Here is a 19,415-nt window from a genome sequence, read left to right on the forward strand (position 1 = left end):
ATGGCTTTGGAACAGCATGGAACCAAAGATTAGTGTGAACTTCATGTTCCTAGATACAGCCAAAGAGATCTGGGATCATGCTAAAAAGTTGTACTCTGGACAAGACAACACAACTAGGGTATATCAGTTATACCAAGAGTACTTCAATTTGAAGCAAGAAAGTCAAAGCTTAGAAGAGTATTATGCAAGTTTGAGAAACATCCGCAATGAGGTAAATGTGAATCACCCTCTCACATCAGATGTCCAGATCCAACAGCAGTAACGTGAACAACTTGATGTGACTAGGTTCCTTGTGGGTTTGAAGGCTGAGTATGAGCCTGTCAGAGCACAGATATTGGGGGGATCAGCTCTCCCCTCACTTGAAGAAGTTTTTGCTCGTCTTAAGAGGACATCCATTGAGCCAGTGGAACATTCTTCCTTCTCTGATAGATCTGGTTTGATAGTGACTAAAGGGAGTAGTCGTGGAAGTAGAAGTGGTGGTGGCAGCAGTGGCCCTCCAAGCAACCGTGGTGGACACATGTTTAACCGGGCCAGTGGCCGGACTAGAGGCCGTGAATCAGGGGGAGGCCGTGGAAAAGGAAGGGGTAATGCTCAGAGAAAATGTACACATTGTGGCTTAGAGGGGCACACAGTTAATTTCTGCTATGATTTGCGTGGTCCACCTAACACTTGGGCTAACCATGTTACATCTAAAAGTAGTAGCACAATTACTGAAAGCCAACAAACTGCACCAACCCCCTCCACACCCACTTGTGCTTCCGGGCAGGAAATGGTGAGTGTACCACGGGCAATATATGAGCAGTTCCTTCAAACATCTCAACAGAACACATCTACACTTGCCCATTCAGGTATGACTTGTTTAGCTTCCAAAGCCTCACCCTGGATCATTGATTCTGGGGCCTCGGACCATATGTCTGGGACTCCTGATGTATTTTCTTCCCTTTCTCGCACCTCCACATCTCAGACAGTTACACTTGCTAATGGTTCTACATCTCCTATTTGTGGTGTTGGTGATGTTGATCTCTCCTCATTGTCTTTAGCATCTGTTTTATATGTTCCTAAGTTCCCTTTTAACCTTATGTCTGTTAGTAGATTAACCAAGTCCCTTAATTGTTCTATAACCTTCTATCCTTCTTCTTGTGTATTTCAGGATCTCAAGACGGGGACGAAGATTGGTGGAGGGCATGAAGCCGGTGGTTTGTATTACCTTGATGGTGGTGGCCCTCCAGTGGCTTTTCAATCGTCTCTTACTCCTCTCCAATGGCACTGTAGACTTGGTCATCCCTCTCTCAAGGCTTTGAAGCTGCTAGTTCCTTCCTTGAGTCATTTTTCATCATTAGATTGTGAGTCATGTCAGTTGGGAAAACATCATCGAGTCTCATTTAGTCCAAGAATTGATAGTCGTGTTTCAAGTCCTGTTGCTTTAGTTCATTCTAATGTATGGGGTCCAGTTAAAGTGGTGTCATACAATGGGTTTAAGTATTTTGTAATATTTGTTGATGACTTTTCAAGGATGACATGGATCTATCTTATGAAAGACCGTAGTGAATTGTTTTCTATTTTTCAGAAATTTCATGCTGAAATACGCACTCAGTTTGGTGTTAATATGAAAATACTTCGCTCCAATAATGCCAAAGAATACATCTCCTCATCGTTTCAGCAATACCTAGAACATCATGAAATAATTCATCAAACTTCTTGTGCCTACACCCCACAACAAAATGGTGTAGCTGAACGGAAAAATAGACATCTTCTTGAAACTGCTCGGTCCTTGATGATCAATATGCATGTCCCAAAGCACTTTTGGAGTGATGCTGTTCTTACATCCTGTTTTTTGATAAATCGGATGCCCATTCAATCCTTGGAAGTCAATCCCCTTTCTCCGTGTTGTTCCCCACTTTGTCTCCCTTTCCTCTCACCCCAAGAGTCTTTGGTTGTGTTTGTTTTGTTCAGCACTTGGGGCCTGGAGTAGACAAGCTAGATGCTCGGGCTACGAAGTGTATTTTTCTTGGCTACTTAAGGACTCAGAAAGGGTACAAATGTTATAACCCTACGTTTCATAAATCGTTTGTGTGCCCGGATGTCACTTTCTTCGAATCAGTTCCTTTTTTCTCCAATATCGGGGTCTCTTCTTCTCCCTCTGTGGTTCCTCTTCGTATTCCGGTTGTGGACCCCCTTCCCGTAGCTCCCACTCCTACGGCAGATGCACATCATATGCCGGTTACTACAGAGAGGCCGCCAATTACTCAAGTGTATACTCGCAGAAGTGCTTCGGCTTCTCCTCCACTTCGGCACCCGTCGACAGATCCTGCTACTGGTCCTCCCTCAGATCTTCATCTCCCTATTGCTTTGCGGAAAGGAAAACGTACTTGTACTTCTCATCCCATTCAGACTATGTTTCCACTGCTCACCTTTCTGCTTCCCATTGCAAGTTTATATCATTACTCTCTTCAGTTCCCATTCCCAAGACTGTACAGGAAGCCCTTGCCTCTCCAGGGTGGCGGCAAGCCATGGAAGAAGAACTCTCTGCTCTAAAACATAATCATACGTGGGAACTCACCATCCTTCCTCCTGGTAAGCACACTGTTGGGTGTAAATGGGTCTATACAGTAAAGCATCTTCCTGATGGCAGTGTGGAACGATTGAAGGCACGGTTAGTGGCCAAGGGCTATTCTCAGTTATATGGTGTGGACTATATGGAGACATTCTCTCCTGTGGCTAAAATTGGTTCAGTTCAGGTGTTGATCTCATTACTATGTATGATTGGCCTCTCCTACAACTTGACATCAAAAATGCCTTCCTACATGGTGATCTTGTTGAGGAGGTGTATATGGAGCAACCACTAGGGTTTGTTACTCAGGGGGAGGCTGGTAAGGTGTGCAGGCTCAAAAAGGCAATCTATGGACTGAAACAATCTCCACGTGCATGGTTCGGCAGGTTCAGTGAAGTGGTGAAGGCCTTTGGGATGAAACAATGTCAGGTTGATCGTTCCGTGTTTAGCTATAACTCGAAAGATGGAAAAATCTTGCTAGTCGTGTATGTGGATGATATTGTCATAACTGGAAGTGATAGCAATGGAATTGACAGGCTGAAAAAATTCTTACAGGACCACTTCAATATGAAAGATCTGGGGAAGCTAAAGTATTTCTTAGGAATAGAAGTTGCGAGGTCAAAACAGGGGATCAACCTATGCCAGAGGAAATATGTTCTTGATCTACTTGAAGAAACAGGGTTGTTAGGTGCTAAACCAGTAGAGACTCCTATGGAACTCAATGCCAAGTTAAGTGTGGATGCAGGTGATGAGTTTGATGATCCTGGAAGATACAGAAGGTTGGTGGGAAAGTTGAACTACCTGACCATTACCCGACCAGATATATCATTTGCTGTGAGTGTGGTGAGCCAGTTTATGCAACATCCCTGGGTTCCTCACTGGGAAGTTGTTCTGAGAATTGTTAGGTACCTAAAGGGTGCTCCTGGTCGTGGTCTGTTATACCAAAAAGGAGGACCTCTTGAGATAGTAGGGTACACAGATGTTGATTGGGCTGGCTCTATATCAGACAGGAGGTCAACCACAGGGTATTGTACCTTCCTGGGTGGCAATCTTGTAACTTGGAAGAGCAAGAAGCAAACAGTGGTGGCAAGAAGTAGTGCGGAAGTAGAGTACAAGGCTATGGCCCATACCACATGTGAACTAGTATGGCTGAAGAACCTACTACAGGAGATGGGTTTTTGAATTGACAAACCCATGAAACTATACTGTGATAATCAAGCTGCTGTTCACATCTCATCCAATCCGGTCTTCCATGAAAGAACGAAACATATTGAGGTGGATTGTCACTTTGTGAGAGAGAGTGATAAGTGGGGTAATAACTACATGTCATGTGAGCTTAGGAAATCAGTGGGCAGATATCTTCACAAAAGGATTGTCTCGGGGAAGAATAGATTACATTTGTAACAAGCTGGGACTATATGACATATACTCTCCAGCTTGAGGGGGAGTGTTAGAATGCTCGAGTCAGGGGTATTTTGGTCATTCTGGTGTATCTTATTGAAAGTGAAATGTCTATTGTATCTGAGTTTAAGTTATGTGTCCCATCTTCTATGAGGGACAAAATTGTCTGTCTTGTAACTCAAGTTTTTTATGAATAAAAGTCAAGTGGGTCGGCTAGGAGAGGTACTTTAGTACATCCTCTCTTCTAGTCTGGCCGAATACTTTTCTCCTCTCCTTCTTCTTCTTTCTCTTTTCTTTCTTCTTTCTTTTTCTCTACTTTGACCTAGAAACAACTAGGGTTTATTCACAACATCCATCAAGTTGAATGGTGAGAATTATGTACCATGGGCAAAATCTGTGGAGGTGTTCTTGAAGGCCAAGAGAAAGGTAAAACATGTAAGAGAGGAGAAACCTCCCTCTGATTCCCCTGGGTTCAGTGACTGGGAACAAGTAGATGCACAGATAATGACATGGCTCTGGAACAGCATGGAACCAAAGATTAGTGTGAACTTCATGTTCCTAGATACAGCTAAGGAAATCTGGGATCATGCTAAGAAGTTGTACTCTGGACAAGACAATACAATTAGGGTGTATCAGTTGTACCAAGAGTATTTCAATTTGAAGCAAGGGAGTCAAAGCTTAGAAGAGTACTATGCAAGTTTGAGGAACATTCGTAATGAGCTTAATGTGTATCATCCTCTAACATCAGATGTTCAGATCCAACAACAGCAACGTGAGCAGCTTGATGTGACAAGGTTTCTTGTGGGGTTGAAGGCTGAGTATGAGCCTGTCAGAGCACAAATATTGGGAGGATCTGCTCTTCCCTCACTTGAAGAAGTTTTTGCTTGTCTTAAGAGGACATCCATTGAGTCAGTAGAACATTCTTCTCTCTCTGGCAGATCTGGTTTGGTAGTGACTAATGGGGGTGGTCGTGGAAATAGAAGTGGTGGTGTCAGGAGTGGACTCCCAAGCAACCGTGGTGGTCACATGTTTAGCAGGGCTAGTGGTCGGACTGGAGGTCGAGACTCAGGGGGAGGTCGGGGAAGAGGAAGGAGTTATACTCAGAGAAAGTGTACACATTGTGGTTTAGAGGGGCACACAATTAATTTCTGCTATGATTTGCGTGGTACACCCAACACTTGGGCTAACCATGCTAGGACTAAGGGTAGTGACACAATTACTGACCCAGTCCCCTCCACATCTACTTGTGCTTCTGAGAAGGAAATGGTGAGTGTACCACGTGCAGTATATGAGCAGTTCATTCAAACATCTCAGCAGAACACCGTTACACTTGCCCATTCAGGTATGGCTTGCTTAGCTTCCAAAGACTCACACTAGATCATTGACTCCGGGGCCTCGGACCATATGTCTGGGGCTCATGATGTATTTTCTTCCCTTTCCCACTCCTCCACACCTCAAACAGTTACACTTGCTAATGGTTCTACATCTCCTATCTGTGGTGTTGGTGATGTTAATCTCTCCTCCTTGCCTTTATCATCTGTTTTATATGTTCCTAAGTTTGCTTTTAACCTTATGTTTGTTAGCAGATTAACCAAGTCTCTTAATTGTTCTGTAACCTTCTACCCTTCTTCTTGTGTGTTTCAGGATCTCAAGACGGGGAGGAAGATTGGTGGAGGGCATGAAGCAGGTGGATTATATTACCTTGATGGTGGGGGTCCTCCAGTAGCTTTTCAGTCATCTCTTGCTCCTCTTCAGTGGCACTGCAGACTTGGTCATCCTTCTCTCAAGGCTTTGAAGTTACTGGTTCCTTCCTTGAGTCATCTCTCATCATTAGATTGTGAGTCATGTCAATTGGGTAAACATCATAGAGTCTCATTTAGTCCAAGAGTTGATAGTCGTGTCTCAAGTCCTTTTTCTTTAGTTCATTCCGATGTATGGGGTCCAATTAAAGTGGTGTCATACAATGGGTATAAGTATTTTGTAATTTTTGTTGATGACTTTTCAAGGATGACATGGATTTATCTTATGAAAGATCGTAGTGAGTTGTTCCCTATTTTTCAAAAATTTTATGCTGAAATACGCACTCAATTTGGTGTTGATATTAAAATTCTTCGCTCCGATAATGCCAAAGAATACAACTCCTCACCATTTCAGCAATACCTAGAACATCATGGGATCATTCATCAAATTTCTTGTGCCTACACCCCACAACAGAACGGTGTAGTTGAACGAAAAAATCGACATCTTCTTGAAACTGCTCGATCCTTGATGATTAATATGAATGTCCCAAAACATTTTTGGAGTGATGATGTTCTTACATCCTGTTTTCCGATCAATCGGATGCCCATGTCAATCCTTGGAAGTCAATCCCCTTTCTCCGTGTTGTTTCCCACTTTATCTCCATTTCCTCTTACCCCAAGAATCTTTGGCTGTGTTTGTTTTGTTCAACACTTGGGGCCTGGGTTAGACAAGCTAGATGCTTGAGCTACTAAGTGTATCTTTCTTGGCTACTCAAGGACTCAGAAAGGGTAAAAGTGTTATAACCCAAAATCCCATAAATCGTTTGTGTGCTCTGATGTCACATTCCTTGAGTCAGTTCCATTCTTCTTAGATGCCGGGGTCTCTTCCTCTCCCTCTGTGGTTCCCCTTCCTGTACCTGTTGTGGACATCCTTCCAGTAGCTCCTGTTTCTACTACAGATGCACATCCTATGCCTGTTACTACTGAGAAGCTGCCAATCACTCAAGTGTATACTCGCAGAAGTGCATCGGCCCCTCCTCCACTTCAGCCCCTGTCGACAGATCCTGCTACTGCTCCTTCTCCTTCAGATCCTGATCTTCCTATTGCTCTGCGAAAAGGTAAACGTACTTGTACTTCTCACCCCATTTCACACTATGTTTCTACTACTCACCTTTCTGCTTCTCATTGCAAATTTATATCATTACTCTCATCTGTTCCCATTCCCAAGACTGTCCAAGAAGCTCTTGCCTCCCCAGGGTGGCGGCAAGCCATGGAAGAAGAATTCTCTGCTCTACAACATAATCACACATGGGAACTCACCGCTCTTCCTTCCGGTAAGCACACAGTTGGGTGTAAATGGGTCTACACAATGAAGTATCTTCCTAATGGCAGTGTGGAGCGATTGAAAGCGAGGTTGGTGGCCAAGGGTTATTCTCAGATGTATGGTGTGGACTATATGGGGACATTTTCTCCTGTGGCTAAGATTGGTTCAGTTCGGGTGCTAATTTCATTAGCTGCTATGTATGATTGGCCTCTTGTACAACTTGACATCAAAAATGCCTTCCTGCATGGTGATCTAGTTGAGGAGGTGTATATGGAGCAACCACCAGGGTTTGTTGCTCAGGGGGAGTCTGGCAAAGTGTGTAGGCTCAAAAAGGCAATTTATGGACTGAAACAATCTCCATGTGCTTGGTTTGGCAGGTTCAGTGAAGTGATGAAAGCCTTTGGGATGAAACAATGTCAGGTTGATCATTTTGTGTTCAGCTATAACTCAAAGGATGGGAAAATCTTGCTAGTCGTGTACGTGGATGATATTGTCATAACGGGGAGTGATAGCAATGGAATCAACAGGTTGAAGAAATTCTTACAGGATCACTTCAATACGAAAGATCTGGGGAAGCTGAAATATTTCCTGGGAATAGAGGTTGCGAGGTCAAAACATGGGATCAACCTATGTTAGAGAAAATATGTTCTTGATCTACTTGAAGAAACAGGGTTGTTAGTTGCTAAACCAGCAGAGACTCCTATGGAACTCAATGCCAAGCTGAGTGTTGATGCGAGTGAAGAGTTTGATGATCCTGGAAGATACAGAAGGTTGGTGGGCAAATTGAACTACCTGACCATTACCCGACCAGATATATCATTTGCTGTGAGTGTGGTGAGCCAGTTTATGCAACATCCTCGGGTTTCTCACTAGGAAGCTGTTCTGAGAATTGTTAGGTACCTAAAAGGTGCTCCAGGTCGTGGTTTGTTATACCAAAGTGGAGGAACTCTTGAGATAGTAGGGTACACAGATGCTGACTGGGCTGGTTCTATATCAGACAGGAGATCAACTATAGGGTATTGTACCTTCCTTGGTGGCAATCTTGTAACTTGGAAGAGCAAGAAACAAACAGTGGTGGCAAGAAGTAGTGTAGAAGCAGAGTACAGGGCTATGGCCCATACCACATGTGAGCTAGTATGGCTGAAGAACCTGCTTCAAGAGATGGGATTCTCAATTGACAAACCCATGAAATTATACTGTGATAACCAAGCTGCTGTTCACATCTCTTCCAATCCCGTCTTTCATGAGAGAACTAAGCATATCAAGGTTGATTGTCACTTTGTAAGAGATAAAGTTCTAAGTGGGGTGATAACCACATCTCATGTGAGCTCAGGAAATCAGTGGGCAGATCTCCTCACAAAGGGATTGTTTCGGGGAAGAATAGATTACATTTGTAACAAGCTGGGGCTATATGATATATACTCTCCAGCTTGAGGGGGAGTGTTAGAATGCTCGAGTTAGGGGTATTTTTGTCATTCTGGATTATCTGCTTGAGAGTGAAAGGTCTATTGTATCTGAGTTTTAAGTTATGTGTTCCATCTTCTATGAGGGACAAAATGGTCTTTCCTGTAACTCTATGATTTTGAATAAATACAAGTGGGTCAGCTAGGGGAGAGTGATTTTGACTCTCTACTTCAACCTAGAATCTGCTAGAGTTTACTAACACAGGTAATAAAATCAGTTTTGGGAAGACATGTTGGTGGGAGAGCAATCCTTAAAACCTTGTTTCCTTCAGTCTTTGCCCTCTCCTCCCTCAAAGGCAAGCCGGTTGCTGATTTCATCCTCCCCTCCCCCTCCCTGTCTGGTTTTGCTTGGAATCTAGGTCCTTGTAGAGAGGTGAGGGATTCCGAGATGGATTCTTTGTCTTCTTTGTTGCAGTTGCTTGATGGGGTGTTTCTAGACATTTCTGAACAAGACACTAGGGTTTTGCCCCTCCCCCCCCCCTCTCTAGAGTTTTATCTGTGCTTCCTTCTTCAAATCCTTGTCCTATCCTGCTCAACCTGGGGTACCTTTCCCTGTAAAAGAAGTGTGGTGTCGCCCTATTCCCCATAAATTGGGTGTTTTTTGTTGGGAGGTCTATCATGGTGCAATCAACACCTGTGATCTGGTGCAGAGGAAGAGGCCTGGCTGGTGCCTATTGCCTAATTGGTGCTGCTTATGTGAGACGAATGGTGAGACTGCTTATCATATCCTTGTCTCCTGTCCTTTTTGCTAGCAGTATTTGGGACTGGTTCTTTCACCTTTTTGGATGCAGGTGGGATACTCTGATAAACTTGGAAAGGCTTTTTGCCCCCTCTACTTTCAGATGGCCAAAAAGAAGAGGAAGAGCACCATGGAGATGCACAAGGGTAGCAGTAACTTGGGTATTGTGGGAGGAAAGAAACTTGAGAATTTTTGAAGAAAAGAAAAGATGCGAGGAAGAAATAATAGAAAGGATTTTGGTAAAGGTAACATCATGGGTAAAGTCACTGAATTTGTTTTCAGACTTTACAATGAATGACATAATTAGGAACTGGAGGGAAGTTGCTTCATCCTCAACTGTTAAGAAGAAAGTCTTAAAGGAATGGGACCCCCCTGAATCAGGATTACTCAAACTGAACTTTGATGGAAGCAGCCTTGGCAACCCGGGAAGATCTGGAATTGGAGGGGTATTTAGAGATGACAAAGGAAATGTAGTGGGACTGTTCTCAGGCCCTATTCGTAGGGTGATTCCACTACAGCTGAACTAAAGGCAGTGGTATTTGGGATCCAAAAAGCTAAGGAGATGGGGATGTGAAAGCTTGTTGTGGAAGGCGACTCCAAAGTAGTGATAAATTGGCTAAAACAAACTGAAGAAATACCCTGGCTGCATAGAAATGATATCAAGAAGATTAAAAACCTCTCCAAGGACTTCAGCTATCATTTCAGTGGACTCCAAGGGCGGCAAATGGATTTGCAGACCAGCTAGCAAAACAAGGGGAAAACAGGGATCAGTGTTTCTGGGCTCAGATGTAAGAATGAGAAATCATAAGTGATAGGTGACAATTTAAATTTTAGTGGGGTAGCCGAGGCTACTCATAATCTGTAATTCACATCTTATTATATTTAATGGAATTCTCTTTACTGATAAAAAAGAATCATTGACACAATTAAAAGTAAAGTTGCATATTGGGTGAAGACCTTGGAGTATTTCCAAATTTTCTCAATAAATGACATTTTGAGAACTTAGAAGGAAGTGGCACTACTGGTTCAAGTCAAGGAAAGAGCAACTATGGACTGGACACCCCCGGCAACCAACTTTGTTAAACTCAACTTTGATGGAAGTTATACTGGCAATCAAGTTTCAACTGGATTGGGTGGAGTCTTCCGAGACACAGAAGGAAAGGTGTTAGCTTTGTTTTTAGGACCCTTGGCAGATGCTAATGCATTGACAGCTGAGCTGCATGGACTACTATATGGTTTAAAATTTGCTAAGCAATTTTGTGAAAGAATGGTAGGATCCATCTAATGGACGCCATAAAGGTTGCGGAATGGGTGGGGCGAATTTCAAAAATTTCCTACCTTCTCCCAACTGGGAATCATATTCCCTGAATTTAGAATACAATATTCAAGGATCTACTTGAACCCTAATCAAACCAGATCTGTACCAAAAGATAAATGGGAGGATTATACCTGATCCGGAGAAGCAGTATCTCCCAAAGTTGGTGTTCACGCCCAAAGAATGCTCCAAGATCTGTCCCTGCTGAAGATGACACAGCTGTGGATGGGACAGAACCAGCAGGGTGCGTCCTACACACTGGATCCTTCGCAAGAATCCCCTGGATGTACTAAACACTGAATTCTTTCAGTCTTTCTTGCAAGACTGATGTCAAGAACTGGTTTCTTGACTTTTTTTTTTTTCTGCAAAGATCAAATCTTGCAATAATGCAGATGGCGGCGGCAGGAGGAGATCTCCAGAAACGAAAAGGCTGAACTGTTTTCTTTTTGGAGAGTATGAGATCTAATCTCAAATCGCAGGAACCCTTCTTGCTTACCAGAACCTCTTGGATCGAAATCTGATTTCTCTCCCTCTTTTTGGTTCATTCGAAAATCTCCTCTCTTTTCTTCTTGATTAAGAAATCTCCTAATTAGGAGTTATCTCAATCCAAATCAGTATTTGGATAGGGGATAATCTTAATCCCTTTCCCAGATAGAGTTAGCTTACTCCTGATCTTATCAGGAGGTTACCAGATTCAAATCTGATTTGAATTTGGTCTCTAAGAGTGGATAAGGCTAAGAGCCCAATCCTTTTTGCTAACTTCAATATCAAATTCGCCCCATTGATGGGTGATCATATCAGCCCACTTCGAAATGGGCTTTTGGCCCATTAAGTATTCAGTGTTTAATTAGTTTCCAATCTGCTGCCCAGTTGGGCTTCTTTGTATGGCGTGGGACCCAAGCATTGATCTACACACCAGCCACATGGGTTCGGCCCAGTCTTTAATACAAGGCCCAGCCAAATTCACTGAAAATCTCAATGAACCCCTTGAGTCCATCGTATGAACCCTATGGGCCCAACACTTACATTAAGTGGTCCCTGGGCCAAGCCATCTTATAAAAACCCAGGGACTGTGGGCAGGTGCAAGATTAGCCCATCAGGTATTATCCTAAATGGTCTTACACTTAACCTCTCAGCCCTTAATGATCAAGCACTGCCCGACAAGAGAGGACCTCTCCCTCGGCTGCAAGGAACAGTGCCGCACTCTCCTCTCACATGGATCCCGGGAATTAAAACCATTTGCAAACATTTTGAAACCGTACATATATATGTAAATATATTAATTTTGCAAAAACAAAATTCCAACGATTGAAATCAACTGCCGGCAGTTTGGTTTCCATCAGAGAGAGTGCATTCCCGATCATTACCCTTTGTCCGACAAAGTGGCTGATTCTGTCACTATGACCACCCACTCAGATGAATTCTCAAACTGCCCCAACATACCCAGGTTTTGATCCCCACTAAGGATCTCACTGATTGGCATATCAAAGGCAGCCTGATCCAGCACCTAGTGAAGTGTCATAATCGAGTCTAGGGGTCAGGTGTAACTTTCCAGTTTTGCCCATCTATCTCCAAGGTCCAGGGCAAGACTGGAAATCTGGTCCGGTTCAAGGATTCAAGTAATCCCATGCTGTATGTGCCTTGGGTCTTACCCTGATGGCTGAGACAGGCCATCCCAACACTTGGTGGCACACCAGTATCAGCCTTGGCAGGATAAATCTCCCCAGACTTATCCAACGGCTGTGAACATTTAAAACTAACATGAGTCTCTACAAATGTCCAGTTTTAGGGTTTTACACAGAATTAAACCAAACAACATGAATCAAACATGCACTTTAGTTATTTCCACTAAATAACAAAAGTACATCAAAATGATTGAAGCTAAGGGCATACAAAACTGTCCAACATTTTGTTTCCTCAACTTGGAGGTAGAATAGGATTCTCACGTGGTTATTTCTTGGACAAAATGCAACTCTCACATCCTGTGGATCTATACACATACTTTTCAGGAAATAGAAAGCATAACAAGGGAGCTGAATGTTGTCTTTAAATGGGTAAGAAGAACAGAAAATGGGATGGCGGATGGTCTGGCTAAGCAAGGGACAGCTAGGCACCAAATGTTTTGGGCAACATTATAAATTATATATCAGTCTGTGGGATGGGGAAAACTCCCCCATTACTGTAATACTTCAAATTGATTTTATTAAAATCTCCTTTTATTGATAAAAAAAGGGGGCCATGCAACTAGATGATATTTCTTCTCCATTTTTCCAGGATGACTGCCAACAATGCAGGAATAGAGATGAGGGATATGAAATAGACTGGTAGATTTGAATCATTTGATAGGACACTCATGATGAGGAATAATTTACCTCCTTTTGAAACAAATTTAAGTAATATTTTTTGTGTTTAATACCCTTGGCATTTTAGTGATTCACTATACTTGTAAGTGACTTGTTCCTTCATTTAAATATACTAAAGAATCTTTATCTTGTTGCACCTCCTATGAGTTAACCCATTTTAAATCCAATTTTTGTCTTTACCTCAGGAGGCTGCTGCAGAGATGTCAGCTTTTGAACAAAGTGGTGGAGAAGAGGAAGGTGAAGAATGCAACCACTCTTTTGTTCTCAAGGATGATATTGGATATGTTTGTCGGGTATGTGGTGTTATTGAAAGGAGAATTGAGACAATTTTTGACTATCAGTGGATAAAGGTGAGGATATGCTTTAATGTTACATTTGCTGCTTTATCAAACTAGTGGGGAAAAATATTTGGATAGTTTGTTGTTTATTATGATTTGTGTTGCCAATCTTTATTGTTCCTACAAGAAAGATTTTCCCTTCGAGAGTAGTTTTTTTTTCTTTTATCACTATTGGCAACACAAACAGGTTTCTCTTGGTCATTTCTCTCTTTGTTGTAAGAGGTTTTTAACAATTTGTACCTTTCTCTTCCTATAATTAGTTCATCATTATTTTAATTATAAAAAAATAGTTCATTATTTTTAATAGTTCTTGATCTATTACAGTAGAAGTTCAAGACTGCTATCAGCCTTGAACCCTAATAGATTTCAGGTTCGAAAATAGAAGGAAAATGTAGAGAAGAGAAGAGAAGAGAAAGAGAAGAGAGAACTGTAGAACACAAAGGGTTGAAAGGAGGGATAGAATCTGAATGTTCTGCCGCCGCCGCCACTTCTATTTAGTATTTATAGGTTATGCTCATTACATGGAAAGAACAGATCTGCCCTTAGTATTTACATAACAAATATAACAAAATAAAACTGAAATAAATAACAACTGAAATAACCAACTGACCACCAGCTAACCCTAGGATGACTAGAACACATTCTACCCTACGAATGCAGTGGGACCATAGCTGTGGGGCCCACATCAGTGTTCTCTACACTCCCCCTCAAGTTGGGAATAAATGTTTATCATTCCCAACTTGGACAGATCCGCCTCTAGCTTCTTCCTTGGTACAACTTTGGTGAGGATATCTGCTAGCTACATGTTGGATGTGATGTACGGGAGACACACTTCTTGTGATGAGACCCTCTCTCGTACAAAATGTCGATCAACTTCAATATGTTTAGTTCTGTCATGCTGCACCAGATTGTGTGCTATATTAATAGCTACTTGATTATCACAATACAGCATCAGGGGCTTCTCATACTCAATACCCAACTCCTCAAGTAGTGATCTCAGCCATAGAATTTCAGCCACTCCGTTAGCCATTGACCTGTATTCCGCTTCAGCACTAGATCGGGAGACAACACTCTGTTTTTTACTATTCCAAGAGACAAGGTTACCTCCCACAAGGGCACAATATCCAGAGGTAGACCTTCTGTCATCAACACTCCCGGCCCAATCGGCATCCGTATAGACCTCCACCTTCATGTGGTCATTGTTCTTGAACAGTATACCTCTACCTGGACATCTCTTCAAGTATGCTAATATTCTTTCTACTGCTAGAAGGTGCGTGGTTCTAGGAGAATGCATGTACTGGCTGACAACACTAATTGCATAACTGATATCTGGCCGAGTGAGGCAGAGATATAGGAGATTTCCCACTAATCGCTGGAACATAACTTTGTTTTCAAGAGGGTCCCCACTCTCTGCACTAATCCTGTGGTTCTGTTCAATAGGTGTATCCGCAGGCTTGACACCTAACTTTCCAGTTTCCTCCAACAGATCTAGAACATATTTCCTCTAAGAGACAAAGATCCCCTATTTAGATCTAGCAACCTCAATACCCAAAAAATACCGTAGTGCACCAAGATCTTTCACCTCAAACTCTTGATGAAGGAGCTGTTTGAGGACTTAATCTCATGGCTATCATTTCCTATCACCACAATATCATCAACATATACTGCAACTAGTGTCAGAGAGGACTCCACCCTCTTGATGAACAGTGTATGATCTGACTGGGCCTGTACATAACCGAACTTCCCAAGGGCTGGTCTGAATTTATCAAACCAAGCTCTAGGTGACTGCTTCAAACCATACAATGCCTTGTTGAGCCGGCAGACCTTCTTACCTGTCTCTGTATCATAGAATCCAGGAGGCAACCACATGTAAACCTCTTCCTGCAGGTCTCCATTCAGAAAAGCATTTTTAACGTCCATTTGGTACAAAGGCCAAGTGTGGCTTGCTGCAAGAGATAATAGAACTCGAATGGTGGTCATCTTGGCTACTGGGGAAAAGGTCTCCAAGTAATCTATACCATAAGTCTGGGTGAACCCTTTTGCAACTAGCCGAGTTTTGTACCTCTCAATGGAGCCATCCGCATTGTGCTTCACAGTAAATACCCATCTGCATCCAACTGGTTTCTTTCCTTTGGGTAGATCAACTAGCTCCCAAGTATTATTTTTCAACAGGGCATCCATTTCAACTTGCATTGCACCTTTCCACTCTGGGACTGGTAGGGCTTCTTGCACTGTTCTTGGAATAGGGACATTGGCAACGGAAGTAAGATAGGACCTGTAGGAGGGAGATGGGCGATCATAGGATAAAAACTAGGAAATGCAGTGGGCTGTAGATGTGGTGCAATGCCGTTTCCATTTACGGGCGGCAATGGGAAGGTCAAGGTCGTCTGCAGGAGGTGAAGTGGCAACAGTGGAAGGAGTCTCTGTGGGCCCTGGGATTGTAATACCAGGACTTGGATTCGCAAAAGAGGTTGGAGCTGGCCTGGATTGCTGATGGCCGGGATCAACCTGCCTGCATCGCCTGTGATGGACTCTCAACTCCTGATCCCTCTGACCACCCTCACTATTGCAGCCCTCATCACCCAATGGAATAGGTAAGGGAACAGCCCCAAAAGTATTAACCCTACCCTCACTACGCCCCCCCTGAAGAAAAGGACCCAAATCCCCACTCTCACTGCTCTCCCCCTGAGGAGAAAGTGACATCCATGGAGACAAACTTCTTCCCTGAGACAGAATCATAGCAGCAATAACCCTTTTGAGTTTGTGCATAACCAAGAAAGATGCATTTGGAGGCCTTTGGTTCGAACTTGGAGTGATGGGGTCCGAGAAGCTGAACAAAACAGGTACAACCAAATGTTTTAAGGGGAATAGTAAATAACTCCTCATTTGGGTATAGAAGGGAAAAAGGAGATTTCATATCAAGAACCCGGGAAGGAACCCTATTAATAAGATATACCGTTGTGAGGATAGCATCACCCCAGAAGCGAATCGGGACATTGGAGGTAAACATAATACTTCTAGCCACCTCCAAGATGTGCCTATTCTTCTTTTCTGCAACCCCATTCTGCTGAGGTGTATGAGGGCAAGTGCTCTGGTGGATAACCCCATGATTAAGAAGGTAAGATGCCAATGGCTTAGCAAAGTATTCCTTTGCATTATCAGATCTAAGAACTTTGATCTTGGCATCAAACTGGGTTAGGATCATTTGGTGGAAGTTTTGGGTCAAGGCAGGAACCTCATCTCGTGAACGCATAAGATAAACCCAAGAAAACCGAGTATGGTCATCAACAAATAACAAAAAATATTTGTACCCACCCATAGAAGGGATGTGATATGGCCCCCAAACATCAGTATGCACAATATCAAAAGAACTATTACTCCTTTTATTACTCAATGAATAATATTTTCTACAATGCTTAGCAAACTCACAACTTTCACTTTTCAACTGGGACAACTCAACAGACTCAAACAAAGTAAGAAACAAACTCTTTAAGGACCGGAAAGACAAATGACCCAATCGGTTATGCCAAAGTATAACCGGACTCACAATCTGAGAAACAAGTGACTTCTTATCCACTTACTCTTCCCGACGAGAACTCTCCCCGAGCAGATAGATCCCATTCGTCTCACGGCCAGTCCCAATCACCTTCTTCGCTTCAAAGTCCTGAAAAACACATCGATTAGGGAAGAAAGTTACCGAGCAGTTCATATGTTTGGTAATACTATTGACTGAAAGAAGGTTAGTATCAAGCTTAGGAACATGCAAGACAGAGGACAAGGAGATAGTGTCCGATAGCTTGATGTCACCCTTGCCATAAATGGGGACAAGAGAACTCTCAACAATAGATACTTTATCCCTACCAGAAGACAAATGATAAGTGGTAAACAATGAAGGCAAGCTAGTCATATGGTCGGATGCACCTGAATCTATTACCCGACATGGTGCAGTAGTACCTGGAGCTGAGGCATGGTAGGCTGAGGCTCGAGTACCTGAATGTGCGAAAGCAGATGTGGCAGGGGCTGGTGGTGACTGCGGTGGCATGGTAGCTGAGTTCCCAACTTCCTTTTCCAACTGTATTAAAGCAGCTCGAACTGCAGCTAAGGTCTAAAGGTGTGCCTCTTGTGCCAGACGAGGATGCTGAATCAGTGTTCACGACCACATGAACATTACCCTTCTTGCTTCTCAACTTTGTCGGGACCAAATGAGGATGTAGTTTCCAACATGTTTCTTTTGTGTGTTTGGGTTTCTTACAATGCTCACATACCACATTTCTTTTATCTTCCTTCTTCCTGTCCCTTTTTGAATCACCTCCTGATTTGGGTTTAACAGCTACAAGGGCTGGTGTAAGAGGCTGAGGTTGCATCATGACTTTCCTCCTGGTCTCTTCACTATGCACTAAGGAGTATGCCTGGGAGAGAGTCACACTATCTCTAGTCAATATCTGTTGCCGCACAATATCATACTCTGAATTCAGACCTGCCAGAAACTCAAACACCCTGTTTGTCTCGACTTGCTTTCTATGGGTCTGTGCATCTTTGGGACTCTCCCACTCAAGAGTCTCTAAGTGATCAATCTCATGCCACAGGGACTTCAAGGTAGAGAAGTAGACCGAAACCGGTTTCTCTCCTTGTTTAAGAGTGTTCACTTCACATTTCAATTCATAAGCTCTGGCAACATTAAGGGGTTGGGAATAAGTTTCTTTCATAACATCCCATATCTCCTTGGCTGTCTTTGCCCACAGGTAATTTCGGCTGATATGAGGCTGCATAGAATTACACAGCTATGTCATAACCAAGTAGTTTTCTTGGACCCACTTGGTATACATGGGGTCTCCCTTGGAAGGTTCTTTCACATCTCCCAAGAGATACCCTAATTTACCCCTTCCCTCAATAGCCATCATGGCTGATTGGGCCCATTCCAAATAGTTTGATCCATCAAATCTTACGGTTGTAATTTGAAAACCTATCTTAGAAACACTACCAGAAATGCTGTTCCCAAAACTGCCTTCTGCCTGATTTTTAAACTCCATTTCGTTCAAGAACCAATAGTCTCAAAAAATTAGGGTTACTACAATCGAAGAACAGCACTTGGACTATCAATCACAATAAAAAATCAGTATAGAACTAATCTGTATTCACGGTATATGTGCATGAAACCAGTATAAGTCTGATCTGAAACCAATTAGCAAACACAACAACAACAGTCTGTACAGTTTTCACCCCTTAAAAGATCTGATATGCTGAACCAGAGTTAGGGTTTTGATCAGTCCTTAAAAGAATTCTCAGCCGCACATTCCAAGCAGTACCGTACAGATAAGACTTGTAGTAGGGTTAATATGAAACCCTAAAACTTATCAATGCTGAGAAAAAAAAAACTTAAGAAGAGCTTCACAGGTAGATCACAAGGCTTGGCCCAGTAGTAGGGTTTGCAGCAAGATTAGTAGGGTTTGCAGCAAGATCAATATCAAGCCCTAGAGAATAGAAAGAAGAAAACCTAGAATGGTTCGGCCGCCCTTTCTAGATAGGTCCAACCTATCTTCTCTGATAGTACTTCTCTTAGAAAATAAAATAACTTACAAGAGAATGTTGTTCGCTGCCTTCCAAGGTTACCCGAACCCTAGCCTTCTCTGATTCTTCCTGATCACCAACACTTTGCAACCGTGGCAAGTCTTCAACAACTGCTAAACCCTTTGGCGATCTCCAAGAATCAGTTAGCGAACTCTACTTTCTCAGCTTCCAGCCCTAGATGGCTCTCATGTGGTCGGTTGGACTAGACTCACATGAGAAACCCTATCCTTGCTCTGATACCAAGTAGAAGTTCAAGACTGCTATCAGCCTTAAACCCTAATAGATTTCAGGCTCGAAAATAGAAGGAAAATGTAGAGAAGAGAAGAGAAAGAGAAGAGAGAACTGTAGAACACAAAGGGTTAAAAGGAGGGACAGAATCTATGTTCTGCCACCGCCACTTCTATTTAGTATTTATAGGTTATGCTCATTACATGGAAAGGACAGATCTGCCCTTAGTATTTACATAACAAATAGAACAAAATAAAACTGAAATAAATAACAACTGAAATAACCAACTGACCACCAACTAACCCTAGGATGACTAGAACACATTCTACCCTACGAACACAGGGGGACCATAGCTGTGGGGCCCACATCAGTGTTCTCTACAATTA

General features: G+C 42.8%; 1 protein-coding gene across 4 annotated transcripts in view; it reads left to right on the forward strand.

Annotated features, from left to right (window-relative positions):
- Nucleotides 1-19,415, forward strand: part of DRD1 (SNF2 domain-containing protein / helicase domain-containing protein) — an 85,411-nt gene that overhangs the window by 50,759 nt on the left and 15,237 nt on the right. For 3 of the 4 annotated variants that reach the window (XM_010277241.3, XM_088889655.1, XM_010277243.3), the window contains one exon: nucleotides 13,081-13,245. The exons of the other annotated variant lie outside the window; for it this stretch is intronic. In XM_010277241.3, the coding sequence (XP_010275543.1) occupies nucleotides 13,081-13,245 (165 nt within the window). The remainder of the gene's footprint in view (nucleotides 1-13,080; nucleotides 13,246-19,415) is intronic. 4 annotated transcript variants of the gene reach the window in all.

This window comes from Nelumbo nucifera, chromosome 1 (assembly GCF_055504915.1).
Source record: "Nelumbo nucifera cultivar China Antique chromosome 1, China Antique-T2T, whole genome shotgun sequence".
NCBI lineage: Eukaryota > Viridiplantae > Streptophyta > Magnoliopsida > Proteales > Nelumbonaceae > Nelumbo > Nelumbo nucifera.